Source organism: Austrofundulus limnaeus, unplaced genomic scaffold (genome assembly GCF_001266775.1).
Source record: "Austrofundulus limnaeus strain Quisiro unplaced genomic scaffold, Austrofundulus_limnaeus-1.0 Scaffold993, whole genome shotgun sequence".
Classification (NCBI taxonomy): Eukaryota; Metazoa; Chordata; class Actinopteri; order Cyprinodontiformes; family Rivulidae; genus Austrofundulus; species Austrofundulus limnaeus.
This window is the reverse complement of record NW_013953395.1, coordinates 45,339-60,263: the sequence shown is the minus strand read 5'-3', so window position 1 is coordinate 60,263 and position 14,925 is coordinate 45,339. Positions and strand designations below refer to the sequence as shown.

General features: G+C 41.0%; 1 protein-coding gene across 1 annotated transcript in view; it reads right to left on the bottom strand.

Moving 5' to 3' along the window:
* The window catches only part of LOC106533657 (collagen alpha-1(XXVII) chain A), a gene marked incomplete at its 3' end in the record, with an annotated part of 69,880 nt that overhangs the window by 31,497 nt on the left and 23,458 nt on the right, over window positions 1-14,925 (bottom strand). The window contains 5 exon segments of the mRNA XM_014030063.1: window positions 4,458-4,502; window positions 5,121-5,174; window positions 6,243-6,287; window positions 6,644-6,697; window positions 10,477-10,521. Of these exon segments, the coding sequence (XP_013885517.1) occupies window positions 4,458-4,502; window positions 5,121-5,174; window positions 6,243-6,287; window positions 6,644-6,697; window positions 10,477-10,521 (243 nt within the window).

Below are 14,925 nucleotides of genomic sequence, written 5' to 3'. Positions count from 1 at the left end.
CGCACAACTTAAGAACAAATCTGTGCGTACGAACAGTTCTTGCATGAGGCCCACTGATCCCAAACACACATCAGAACAGGCTTTGCCAGAACCTTAACCTGAGCCTGATTTACAGTTTGTGGACTAAAAGTGAGTCTGTTGCAGGAAAAAAACGTAGACTTTTACCAAATGTTATGGATGCATGTTTAATGCTCAATGTTCAGCGTGGACTAGAGAACATCCTCAAGAACTTTAACTTGTACACCATATTCTCATGAAAAGAAATGATTGAAGTTGTATGTTTTATCATTATGGCTCAAATCAATCGATAACTGCACCAAATATCATGACAATAATGCCCATGATGAATAAATGGCAGTTTTCTGACTGATAGTCGTTTTTCACAGCTTATAAGTCGAGTCTCTTTGTAAGTTCATCCCACAAACTTCAGCTGTTTGTTACAGCCTGAACACAACGTGACTAAAAAATATGATAAGAGAAACCAAATCTTTATGTTACAGACCAGGAAACTCGAGCAAAAGACTTAACCCTGCTGCTGTCCTTGAGTCAAAATGAAGCCTGAGCCCTCAGCTTTAGGACAGGCAGGTTAAGGAAGACATAAAGCTGCTTTGAGCTGAGAAAAACTGTAGCTGGAAAAACATTCTTAAACAGACTCAGTTCAACAAGTGATCTTTTGTTGAGCTGAGAATAAAAATAGCTTCCAGTTTTCATCTACAGCAGACATGGCTGAAATGCAGTAGGACATTTACTGATTGGCTAAATACAGTATTTGGAAAAAAAAGGAAGTATTTGAACCTTTAATACCAGCAATTCAAGTAAATCATTACCTTTATAACCTTGTATAAAGCCAATAGTGCAGCTATTGTAAATGCCTACTACCTCAATCTTGCCAAGTAAAATGCAATGTTAAATATAGATTGACTGAAAAATATGTACAAAATAGAGCTTAATGGCTCTATTACAAGTATTACATTTATCAGCTGGAGGGTGTGGGCAGCTGACCCAGGGTATACTCTCTAAAGAGAGACTGAGAGCCAAGTAATTATTCTGTCCATTTAGCAGTAAACGGGGAGCTAATCTAAGCTAATCTAACTGTTTGTGGTGCGGCCGAGAAAAACCACATCAGCAAAAAAGCCACACAGCGAAGAAGCCTTTAAACCAGAACCATTCAGAAGCACTTATATAATAACTAGGCTCTGCTATACCAGCCTCAATGCATTGTTTCAACATACTGATTACTGCAAACTCAGAACTCCTCAGTTATTTCTGAAAGAGCAGAGATGATTTAGATTGCAGCGTTTATGGTTTATTTTAAACACTGCCTCGTCTCAGAAGTACAACCTGCTGACTAAAAGTAACACTGTTTTTGGCTTTTGAACAATTTTGACCTTATATGAAGTTAAAAAAAAGTCTCAGAACTACACAGTGGTGTATAATTATTCATGTTTTTTTTTCTGCTTCCACTAGGCTTTTGGGTCTAGTGTTAAAGCAGGGTGAATGTTTGAATAACCCAGGTTTATGGTGCTTAAGGGGGATGCGAGAGCCGCAGAAAAGTCTTATGGTGACCCAAAGGTAGAACCACACAGCTGCCACTGCGGCCATAAAAACTGAGGACAAATGTAGAAAAAACGCTTTTGCTAAGCGTTTTAAAGAGGATCACATGAGTCTTAAGTGGATGCCAAGGCTCATGGCTGATGTGAAAAAACTACAATGGATGAGTCTCATAAATACAGTCTCCAAAAGACAAACGAAACCAGACATGCAGAAAGAAAGAAAGAAAAAAAAAAGGAAAGCTGAAACAGAGAACTATTGGCAACGCGCTTCGGAAACTTTTCATGCTCGCCACTCTTTTCAACATATCTTTTCCCTCATTGCTTTTTGGTCTGACTGTGTGTCTGTGTGCACTTCTTTGAGAGAGTACAGTGGTTACGACCATTAAAATGTCTGGCTCAGGTTCACGCTGTTCTGCTGTTGTTTCTCCTCCATCAAACAGCGCAGACCATCTTTCAAGGATCGTTCTGTTTAACGTCCTTGCTCTCCGTTTTCCACACAGAAGCGACGGGATGCAGATTCTAAAACCATCTTTATTACATAACCGTCTATTGAGTCCATCTCAGAAGCGCATTTAAACATAAACATATATATATCATGTTTAGTACTGGGATGCAACCATCACTTGAAAGGCAGAACTGCTGTTGTCATCCATCATGCACAATTTGCTGCAGGCGGGGAAAGATTAAATGAGACTTCTGCCTAAATATTTTTGATTTATAAGACCTGCGGAACAACTAGAAAATGTTTGCACAACAGGAAACCTGTCAGCCCATGAAGTACAAAGCAAAATATCCTACACATGTGAGAAGAACTCGAATGCAGCGCCAACGTAAAAATGCAAACAGCGCCACACAAACGGTTATAACGCGTCCACACCAGCCTCCTAAAGTTTAACGTACTTGCAGCATAACTGTCACTTCTAAAAGTTTCACACTCAGCAAACTCTTGTGTTTTTGGGAGTGCAAAAAGTTTTGGCCCACAGATGCCGAATTTACTGAAAAGTCAATAAGCAACAGCTGCAAAATGATCTCAGCAGTGTTTCAGGGTTACACACTTGTTTCAGGACTTTGAGCACTATCTGACGCACGCACACGCACACGCACACACACACACACACGCACGCACGCACGCACGCACGCACGCACGCACACACACACACACACCAGAATCACTGGTCTTCCCCACCCTCACATGCAACTGGTGTAAATCCACAGTATTCCAGCTGCATTTAACCTGTTTTAATAGTTGTGGAAATAGTGAGCTCATTTGCACAAGGTTGCAAATGCAGAACTTGTGCATTTCACAAACGTATCGGAAAATTTGCACTGAAAGCTCTCAGTAAAACTTCAGCAAAAGGTGAAATTGCAGCTGCAACATGTTTGATTTTTGGAGAGGAGCACGTCAAAGTTCTAAGACTTCTAGAAGTATTAGAATTTTTGAATAAAATTAGATACATTTTGGACTATACATTCATGCATCTATATTTGTCCTTTGTGTGGTGGTTTGGGGAAACACATAAAAACAAACCTATAATAAATCTGCACTTTACAACAAAAAGGGTAAGAAGAACATTTAATCCTGCAATTTATCTTGACCATACCTGTTTGTACATACGGAACATATGGGAGATTCAGAGAAACTGAGCTGATTATTCTCTAAAAAACACGTCCCAGTGGCTTTCAAACCCCAAAAAACATTATGGCAAAGACTGGTTCACCCTAAAGATCCAGTCCCCCAACATCAACAGAGTAATGTTGTGTATGCTGTTAAGAGCCAGGAGGACTGTGATCAGTTATACATCGGGGAAACAAAACAGCCACCGTTCAAATGGATGGGCCAACACAGAAGAGTTACATCATCAGGTCAGGACTCTGCAGTTTACACTCATCTACAGGCCAGCGGTCACTCTTTCAGGGATGAAGGCGTTCTCATCTTTGAAAGAGACGAGTGTTGGTCTCTGTGTACAGTTGCAGCCCTCTTACAATGCTGTTACTGCAAGTATGACTCACCTCCATGTGAACAACAGGTGCTAATCAGGGCCCTAACGATAGTCAGGTGATGTTGCACATGATCCTCTGTGAACAATCGGGATAATCAGGGCAATAACATTCTATCGTTAGGCTGAGGGTCCTCTTTTGCATGTGAACAAACAGCATTGATTGTCATTGTTAAACCTGTTTGTCCACCATGTGGAGACGGCGCTTATAAGGCTGAGTTCACCTGAAACTCCTCAGACTGAAGAAGTCTCTCAGAGGAGAGACGAAACATTTCAATAAAGAAGAACCCGTCCAAAGGACCTACTTCTTTTTTCTACCTGGATTACTGAAATGCATCAGGACAAGCACATTTTCAGTTTATCTGGCAACCTTGATGCTGGTCTCTCTTATGCACTGATCATGCAATGTTCACAGTTACAACTAAACTATAGAATAAACTAATGTTCCTTTAGACCTATAGTGGTTGATTTTGCTCCTACATGCTGCAAAGGGTGAAAACTTGTTTCAAAAAGAGACTCTAATCCCTGGTGACGTGTAAATGAACGGCTGAGTTAAATGGTAAATGGACTGAACTTACAGAGCGCTTTATCAAGTCTTCCGGACCCCAAAGCGCTTCACACTACAGACATTCACCCATTCACACCCACATTCACACACTGATGATGGCAAACTATATTGTAGCCACAGCTGCCCTGGGGCACACTGACAGAGGTGGGTGGAAGTTGCAACAAAAATGTTACGGTTTCATTGAAAACCAGCTCAGTGTAAGCAGCCCTTTAGAGCAAGTGTCATATAAATTTGACTTCAGTGGATTTAATCAAACATTTTTTAAGAAAACATCATGCACAACCAGTTGATCACATTTCAGAATGTTTATCTGTAAAGTATGTTGAGACAAAACTTTACCGGCCTACCCATCTTGCCCCTCTTCCCTGGTTCACCAGGAATACCCTGAAAATTCAGACAGGAAAGAAAAAGGGAGTGGGAAAGACAGGAGTAGACAGAAAACAAAAAGGCAGATGTTAAAGATTACAAACTAAATGATTATTGGACAAAAACTAATTAAGCTCAAAACACAAACAAAACATTGTAGCTATACATTACTCTCATCTCCTGTTTCAAAACATGCACGAAGCAGCAAACTTGAGCCTACGTAGCATTTTTGAAACAGTTTTTCTTGAAGGTGTAAGCAGGCAGACACTTTAGGTTTTATGAGCCATTTTGCACGATAATGATGGAGAGGTCCTGATTACAGCCCCCCCACTCTGACACAAGCCCCCGGAGCATGCTAAAGGAAGTCTAATCGCTCCTTGTTCTACAGAGAGACGAGGCGTGGAGTTCACACAGTTCAAAGGCTGTGAGAGGAGGCTTTTGTCATATGAGTCATAAACACTCCCACACAGTTTAACACAGCAACATCCCAAACAGCTGGGAACCTCTTCTGGTGCCGTACCAAACGACTGAATGAAATCGATGCGAGAGGGTTTGTTGCCACCCTTATTAGGACATGCACTAAGTGGTCAGGGTTTGTTTTTAGAGTTAATGATGATGCATTTGATCGGAACTCACTCTTTCGCCATCAGGCCCTGGTAGCCCGAAAAGGCCTGGGATTCCAATGAAACCCTGCAGCAAACAAACAAACAAACAAACAAAAAAAAAGAAGTACATCTTTGTAAGTATTAAAACAGAACTTAAGAAAAGAGCAGCTCCCATCGGCTCTAAAGTTGCATTTCAGGGGGGCGCCGACGGTCCAGGGTGGGCTTCCATGAAGAACCAAGCCATGAGGCAAGTGTATATGCCCATGGACTGCATGGTGCTGGCTTCCACGATGTAGTCCAAGGGCACATACCCTCACGCCAGGGATCTCTGAAGATAACCAGGGCGGCACACTCTGGGTTGTCGGTGCAGTGGGGAAGACACAAACACAAATAGAGGAAAACAGACAACAACACAGCTGAACGCTGGTCCAATTTAACGTCACATCAACACATTATGAAATATGCAGCAAAAGGTGACTCAGAGAGAGGCGGGGAAAGGGGACTAAAGTGCCTCTTTGGAACAGCAGGGCCTCATAGGGAGCTTAAACAGGAAATTCCAGCCTTCGGGGGCAGGGGAGACTTAGGAACAGCCAAGGAGAGCTGATAAAGAACCTCTATTGGAATTCAACATAGGAATCAGTTTGTAATTGTGACTGTGTGTGTTTGTATGTGGAGATTTATCAACTCACAGATTATAGGTAAGTGCCTAATGTCGTACAGTGTTTACACAAGTGAAGGTACTACAGTTTTAGAAAACTGTTAATAGTGTCACACACTGGACTAGTGTGGGAGAACGTGACTGAGTGTATAAAAGTGAATGCTGGTGCATTTAAGTCCGCTCATTCTTCCCTGCGTGCATGCATGTGGACGCTGTTTCGCTGAGTCATGCAAACATGTTTTCAGGCTGCTTCCTGGCGTAAAAGACGAGTAGTGTGTGGCCCGTAATTGGTCGACCCTCTGTGTGTTTTAACTGAGGTTTGCAGCCGCCTTCGACAAATATTGTGGACCAGGAAATGTCAGCGAGCCGTCAGGGGGACGGCCTCGCCGATAAGCGCATTTACTGATCCTGTCAAAGCGCCGTCGTTAATGATTTTATCAAACAAAAATCAAGCTCAAGGCGCATATTTGAAGAGATTAATTTAAATCGTCTTACCCGAACACCTTTAGGCCCCACTGGTCCTATAGGCCCTGGTAAACCCTGCGAAAACATTGAAAAAAATCTGCTTTATTTCAACAAATTCACACGTTAACTGGCGTATACCTGAATAAATGTACTTGTGACAAACCAAACTTTGTTTAAATTTAATTTAAATTTATTGTCTTTAAAAACGATAGTAAATGTCCTGCTTCTTAGAGTTTCACCGTGATTTCAGAGACAGCATCTTGTGATGTTGGAAGTCTTAGATAACATCTATATGTTATTTTTATACTAACAATCAAATCTATTCAGTAAAAAAAGCATGTCTCTCCAAGTCATCTGATACACACAGACTCTCTGCCCTCACTGTGGCCCTAACCATAACTGTACCAGTCACAGCAGAGGATTTACTGCACCTGCCTGCCAGGATAACCTTTGGCACCGGGGCTTCCGACTGGGCCTTGCTCTCCCTGGTGGAAACACAGAGAGAGGAGAGGAGAGGTGAGAAAGTACACTGGAAAGGTAAGATGAGTGCACAGAATTAAAACCAAAAGATACAGACAGAGGACCACCGTGCAAAACTCTCTCAAAGTGAACGAGAGAGAGCAGAAAGGGACGAGCAGAAAGTGACGCGCAAGGAAAACAAGTGTTTTCTATCAAAATGGATGTGAAAATAAAAGTTAAAAACTTACCTTTACAACAAAACTTTTTAGTTTTATTAAAAAAAATTCCATTCAGATCAAAGAACTAATTTGTAAATAGTGTGTCAGGTAAATGTAATTCCATGCAACCTTTCTTAATTAGTAACTAAACTTTAAATTTACAGCACCTTTCATAGACCCACACACCACAAAGAGAGAAAAATAACTAAAAGCAACAACAAAGAGCAAATATAATAAAGAACAATTAACTTAACTAAAAGCCTGTCTGGATAAAAATGTCTTCAGACATTTCTTAAAAGATTCAGTGGGGTCTGTGCAGCAAAGGGACAAGAGCCTCTGGGCCAGCGCCTGAAAAGCTCCACAGGTTTTGTAATGAGTGCAATGAGCCACCAGCAGAATTTGACTTGAAGATCTCAAAGTTGTTAATATTTTAGAAATGATGCAGCAATAAAGGTGGATCTAAGCTCACTGGAAATCTTCTGAAAATCAATCCACCTTTTAATGACCACTGATTATAATCAGTTCTATTGAAATTGAAATCCCAGAGTAACTATTGCATATATGAACTTAATAGTTATTTTTCTATTATGTCATTGGAAAAATTATCAGTATCATTTTTTTAGTTGAGATTTTTTACTTTATTGTTAAATTTGTTTCTTAATAAGGGGCAGATACAAGATTTTTTTCTTCTTTCTGCACCCTTTTCATTCAATAATTGATTTACTTTGCTTTCTTTTTTGTTTTCTTAATAGTTCTTTGTTGCTTTTTAGAATGAAATAAATTAATAAACTAAAAAGATGTTAGAATTATAAAAATAAAACATGGCAGTATTTTATTAAATGATCATAATTTGAATCAAAAATGACAGTTATATATTAGGATGCATAGATAGATCCAAATAAACATCATATTAAAGGCTTATGTTCTGGATGACAAATTCAAAGAAGGTTTTTGTAAGTATATATTTTTTTCTAACTCTATCACAGAAGTTTTAAACATTACAAACACAAATGACATTATGTTCACCAGTTACATTCATTTAGAAAATGACATGAGTAGAAGCTTATGTTTAAAATGATTTTATGTTAGTCCAAGAAAGATTCACAGACATCTTGATGACTTGTAGATGTGCTTAAAAATGCAATACTTAAGTGACCTTGGTGGAAACAGTTGTTTTTTTTCCTCTAAATGTTTGCATGTAGATGCAGATTAGGAGGTTATACTTGTTTATGCAACGTTTAGAAAGCATAACAAACACATACACACAAAGCAAGTTGTGTCCAGATTTCATTGAGCACAAGTGTCCACCTCTCTCTGACATATCATGCACACTGCCTGCTATTCTCTTGTCTTGGATAAATACACAGCACAATGCTGCTAGTTAGAACTGATGCTGCGTTCACACCGAACGCGATTTCAGCTTCAAAATCGCATCCAACGCTTCAAGTTGGATGCTTGTGCACTTTGAGGTCAGACGCAGGTCAGCTCTTGAAGCGCTCACACGGCAAGAGCCCCCCGCCCCTCCCTCCTCTGTCGGGCTCTGTTTAATGTCGGACGAGGAAGTGGCTTTGCTTTATTTACAGAGCAAGAGCATGTCACGTTCATCAGATAATTAATTCATAATTAATTCACCAGATAATTCAGAGACATTCTGAGTTTCATCACCCAGGAGCTGCGGGAGAGGCTCACAGCTCGCTTTCAGGACTACTTTTGTCCCGAGTCCAGTCTGATGAGCCGCTGCCACACATTGGTGCGGATATCTCCTGTCAGGACACCGACTGCAGGCACTCATTTCAGTTAAAGAGCTCCTCTCCATCTGTTTCAGGTTAGTGGACATCATTCAGTAAACTGTCCCGTCGGGAAATATGTCGCTACGTCACACAGTGGAGTCTCTCTGATTGGTTGATGATGGAAATATGTCGCTACGTCACACAGTGGAGTCTCTCTGATTGGTTGACGCAACGCGTCGAGCTGCAAAGGTTCAGATTTTCTAACTTCAGCGATTTGCGCATCAAGCACGTCGAACGCTCAGATCGTTCAAATCGCGCTGCTCTAATCGCGCTTGAGGCGCCGCAGCACTTCCCGACGCTGATTGAAGCGCGTCCACCATAGACTTTGCATGTAAACCTGCTGCTCCTGATGCTGAAATCGCGTTTGGTGTGAACGCACCATTAGACTTTCAACTGGCCAGCAGTGAGGAGAGGGGACATGGGGTGGGGCTTCTCAACACAACCAGTGGTATATTAACAATAACAAACAGTCCTCAGCACTACGTGCACACCAGCTGGCTCTTCCTCAAAAAAAAACCCAAAAAAAAAAAAACCTCATAAAGCCAAACAGTTGTGTCTGTTACTCAGACACTGGTGCTGTCGTGATTCAGAGCTCAGGCCAAAGCCATGATCAGAGGCAGCAACGAGGGCAGCTCTGTGGGAAACGGGGGGGCGATGAAGGATCAGTGCACAGAGAGAGAGAAAGACAGAGAGAGAGAGAGAGAGAGAGAGAGAGAGAGAGAGAGAGAGNGAGAGAGGGAGAGAGAGAGAGAGAGACTCCACGATGAGCAGTGGTGCAGGAACTCCTTAAATTGATGACATCATCCTGACAATGGGAGCTTACCTAAATAGGGGCTGTTCTGGAACTTATGCTGCTCTTGTTGCACTTAAAGAGGAATGAATGTACCGCAAGAATAGCAAAGTGAAACACTGAAGAGCTTGTTCCATCCTGATGACTGAGGTTGTGCCTGAATTAGCCCAATTTAAAGTAGCTCTGGACAAAAAGGATGGATGCTCAACCCTTAAAATAACGAAGGGCCGTTTGAAGCAGCTAGAGCCGCATCTACTCCAACTTAGCAAGGCATAAAAGAGTCCACTGAACAGATTTTCTTCATTTAACAACGATGCATTGTATGGAGGTTTTGAGAAGAAAAATGAGCACATGCTTGAAAATAACATCATTTCACAATCTTCTAAAAGACATTGTGTACATGAGAGGCTGGAACAACTAGAACGGAGGAGGGAAAAAAAAGTTTTCTCCAGAGCTGCTGTGTAATAAAAATGAGTGTGTCACTGTTGGCCTAGTTGGCTTGTTGCTGGTTTTTTCTTCACTCTGATTTCGTTCTTTCTTTGGCATCATTTTGTAATATCCTGAGGAGCATCACTGCAGCACAGTGCTACGGCCAGATGTCTGTCCTCAATGGTGCTTCATAACACTCTAATCTAATCTGGCTGCCCTCGAGGCCAACTTGGCACGCACGCACACACGCACGCACGCACGCACGCACGCACGCACGCACACACAGGTTAAACAACCTGAGGCGATGACTGAGGGTTTGGGGAACGAGGTGAGACTGAGGGATTAGACACTGGACGACATAAATTCAATTGTCTCTGAGACTTTAGCAGATGAATCATATAGAAATCATTTGAAAAAAGAGACACTGTGAAACATAAAGTACTTCATCTTGGCATGAGTTGTGAAATGTAAAAAATGTGGCGTTTTTGTGAGTGTGAGGTTAATGGAACATGAAAAATGGAGTTCATACATGAGGACATAGTTTACAGAGCTTGTACAAACTGCAGAAAGATACTTACAGGCTCGCCAGGAAGTCCGGGTGGGCCAGGGTGACCTTTCTGTCCCTGCAGAAACACAAACATATGATATTAAAAGTAGGCGAACAATAGAACAATCACAGATAAGTCGAAGCAGAGAGTACATTTACAAATATGCATGTTAAAGCTAACATCAGAAGACAAATGCATTGCCATGTGCAAAGAATCAATCTGCCCCTCTGTCAAAGGATCAGAGTTTCCACTGGCTGTGTTCACAGAGTTATGATGCCAGGTTCATGGCATGTTGAGGATATAAATGCCTTCCTGTTTGAGTCAGATAGCAGGACTCTCAGACTGTGTGTGGGGCAGCTGCGATAGCAAGGACAACTTCATCGGACTTTGCTTGGGTTCTGCTGACTTCAGCAACATAAACCCCAGTCGGAGTGTAGAAAAGCTAAATAAAAGATGGAAGGACATGTGATCCCAGACCACAGCTTGATAGAGTGAAAGAGAAAGACAAAAAAAAGAGAGGGAAAAAAAGAAGACGCAAAGTAAAAACAGACTCCTGTTGTTCCGTTTTCCTAGACCACAGCTCCAGGAGACTAAGCCAAGATTCCCAGAGTTCTTGTAAACCAAACGGATTTCAGTAGAAGAGGATGCAACAGTCAGCTTCAGCATGTTACCTGGTCCCTTTCACTGGTTATATTCATACACTATAAACCTACACTCATTAAACTGACATGTCTGCTTTTGTCATTGGGTCAACAATGCAGATTTTGTTTCTTTTTGTGATAGAAAAAAATAGTATGTTTCTCTGGAGAACAAATCAAGGATCTCAAATCATCTAATCCACATCAAAAGGTCCTTGGAGCTGGACAAAAAACAAACAAAGCATGTCAGCAAACGCTGAAACCCTCACTACGACACAGCAACAATAAACAGGAAGTTGTGTGTGTGACACATAGGATACGGAGGAATCAAACATCAGAGAGTAAGGATAGAAAAAAGCCTTTGCTTGAGTTTGTGCGTTGGAAATGTTCAAGTGTTTGTCTTTCGCTCTGTAAAATCTCATAAGTTAGTTCCACCGATGGCCTAGAATCATCTTGGTTCGTTACAATAAAACATAAAAATGTTGAACAGAGCAAAGGCAAATTATTGTGATACAAATATATATGTCTGCATAAATTTAGGACTACCTAATATCACATAAACTGTTTAAAATGTATATGTTAGATTTGTTTTTAGATTTTGTCTTACATCTTATATTTTCATTTCTGTTTCCCTCCTGCAGCTTTCCAGGACAAAGTGACAAATTCCTTTCTCTAGCTTGCAAACATGTGAACACATATGTTCCCACATTCACACGCAGAGTTTCCCATACCTCATTATTCCCCTCCTAATTACACGGCTTACTTATAGTACAAACATGTGTAGGGACTTATGTTCCCAAGCTGACATCAACTAGCCATGCACATGCATGGTTCCTGAGGATTAACTGTAGCTTCTTATCTTCTGTTGGTGCGTCGTCCGTCCTTATCTCAATCGTTACCAGTTTCCTAATGAGAGCAGCCATTGCTACCAGTCTGCTTGTGGTTGTGTGCCACTTGTTTAATGAGCATCTGCGTGCAATCAGACAAACCCACCAGAATGTTTTTCATTTACAACAACTCACCAGTAGCACCCCATAAGCTCTGCCCCTCCTGCCCACCATGCTGCGGGAGCGCCCCGAGCGGAGCTAAGCACACCGTGGCAGCGACACAAATTGAAGACACATTGCGTCTGCAAGTGACATGACACTTCTCGCAGTTGTTACCAGCAATTCTGTCCACACTTAACTTTGGGAGGGTGACATGCTAAGCACAGGAAAAGTGTTCTGTTGAACAGCTAAAGTGTCTTCCACTGTCTGCCTCTACTGGATAACAAGCTGGTAGCCATTAAAAAAAATAAAGGAATATACCTCGTTAATTTTTTTCATCTTTCCACCCGTGACTCCCCAAAATTATTCTTCCAACATGGAGCCAGAAGATTGCGCAGTAATCATCTGGCTCCGTGCATGTGCTGCATGTACGGTAGAGCGTAAACATAGACGTCTGCCAGGACCAGACAAACAATGGCCTAAATGGACTGCTGTGGTTAACTCTGCATCATGGAAACAATGGCAAGAGCAGAAGTCTCAGCTTGATTAATAGCTTGAAAAAAATCGTTTTGTACATAAAAGTGATGATTACTCTATATTATTGCTTTTATTTAATATCTTCATTGCTTTTATTTTAAGTTGATCTGGAACAGTGGTTCCCAAAGTTGGGGTCAGGACCCCTCTGTAGGTCATGAAACATGAAGTGAGGGGTCCCCTGATGATTTCCAGACATCAGCTTGCAGATAAATTGTTACCAGAATATTTTCACCATAATTATTGAAAATAATTAAATTAATAAAACTATACTGATAAGTAGTATCACAGTTGTTTGCTTATATTGCTAGTATGCCCATAGTTAACAGAGTTATCAGCAAAAGTTGCACACTAATATCTGGGGTCACATGTTTCTGCAACTGTTCCAGAAGAGCTGAGGTTTTCCCAGTAAAATGATTCATACACTACATTTACACACACAGATGCCGTTCTGTGAACTGCATGAGTCCATAACTCTTGAATAAAACCTCTTCTAATTACATCTGCTACATGTACCGATGACTGCATTCATTAATAGAAAGCAGATGCAATAATTCAAGGCAATAACTTGTGGCTAAAAATTAACATTTGATTTACTGACAACAATTATTATTATTATTTTTTTTAAATTTTTTATTCATTTCATTAAAACATACAACAAATAATATACACTCAACAAAAAAAATACAAATCACAAATAAAATGAAAGGTAGCAGAAAGAAGAAAAAAATCTTATTAATATCTGCCCCTTTTTTCAAACAGTAAATAAATTAAAACAATAGTCTTCCAACAGCATAACAAAAAACTTCAACTCACTCCTGAGCGACAATTCTCATGAATGCTCATTACAGGAATTCATATTTCTTCAACAAACTAGCTTTTATCATTTTCTTAAACGAAATTTAAGAAACAATTAGAATGCAACAATTAGAATTATTCCTCAGTAATGGAAATCAGCATTTTTAAGAAAAGCTACCAAATAATCCTTTAGAAGTGGGGGAAAAAAAGGACAAAGAAGGGGGAAAACCATACAGACAGAAGGATGAAGCACTAAAGGCTGCAGTGTGGTTTGTAATGTGGCCTTGTAGCTGAGGTTTAGCTCGGTGTACGTCCCCTCTCCCTGACCCTGCCCGCCATACTGAAAAGGCATTCAGGGTCTGCTTAGTAGAACAAATGTTGTAAAGAGCAGAACATGCTTGGCTTTGACCGGTGGTGTAAAATCACACTCATCTCTAATGCTTTTAAAGCACCGCTGCTTTCTCCATTAAACGATTTCCATGAAAAACCTGGAGCCAAATTCCAGAATTCCCGCTTGAAACATCAAGCTGCAGGATGATTTAGAGCCGGCACTGTGTGTATTTGGGCGAGTGTGTGTTTGAAGAAGGTGGAAGGGACAAAAACTACAGATGAGAACGCAGAAAAAGATGCTGTTGTCTTGTTTTCCTAAACCACAGAAATCAAAGCAAGTCAGGGAAGGTTTAACAGCCAGAGAGGAATAAAATGGAAGAAGCAGCGTGTGAGCGTTTCAGGGTGGCCTAATTATAAAAGTCCTTATTTCTTCTCATTTGTGCACTGCATGTCCTAATAGAGAAATCTGCACTGGGACTTTCCACCTGAGCTGACAGGAAGGAACAGAGTAAAGCCTGTTTGACAGACTGACTCACATCTGTCACTGGGCTGCTTTTAAGATGACGAGTCGTCCGAAGCATCAGAGGAAAGCACAACAGAGAACTACAGAGCGTCACTGTGGATTGTTCTGAGCTGTGGAAGCTTCTTTATGTTTGTGTGGAAATAAATGGCATTACATTCTTGCTGAAAACTGAACAAGTTTCCTTTCCAGTCAACATGTCTGTGTGATGACAGCCAGTGTATGTGGTGATGAAGTTACTTAGGTAAAACTCTCCAGCTTTCTCTTTAGCTACTGTTCTGCTACGTTTAGCTTTTAGCTAGCCTTGTGGTTCATTCAGGATTTGGCTAACATTTTGCCTCCTTTGGCTTTACGATAACAATTTACCATTACATTTACCTTTTTTAATTTATCTTTTACATCTTTTTGAAGAAAAACTGTCCACCATTAAACAGAGGTGGAGGCCTTCGTGTCCAGTTGTCCTCCTCCTACAATGCTGTTATTGCAAGTATGACTCAGCCCCCTGTGAGCAAAAGGTGTGAATCAGGGCCCCAATGATACCAACACAAAGAGGGAAAGAGGGACAAAAACAAGGGGACGTCGAGCCCCGCTTGCACTCACTACATACAGTGGTTTGCAAAAGTATTCATACCCCTTGAACTTTTCCATATTTTGTCACATTACAACCACAAAC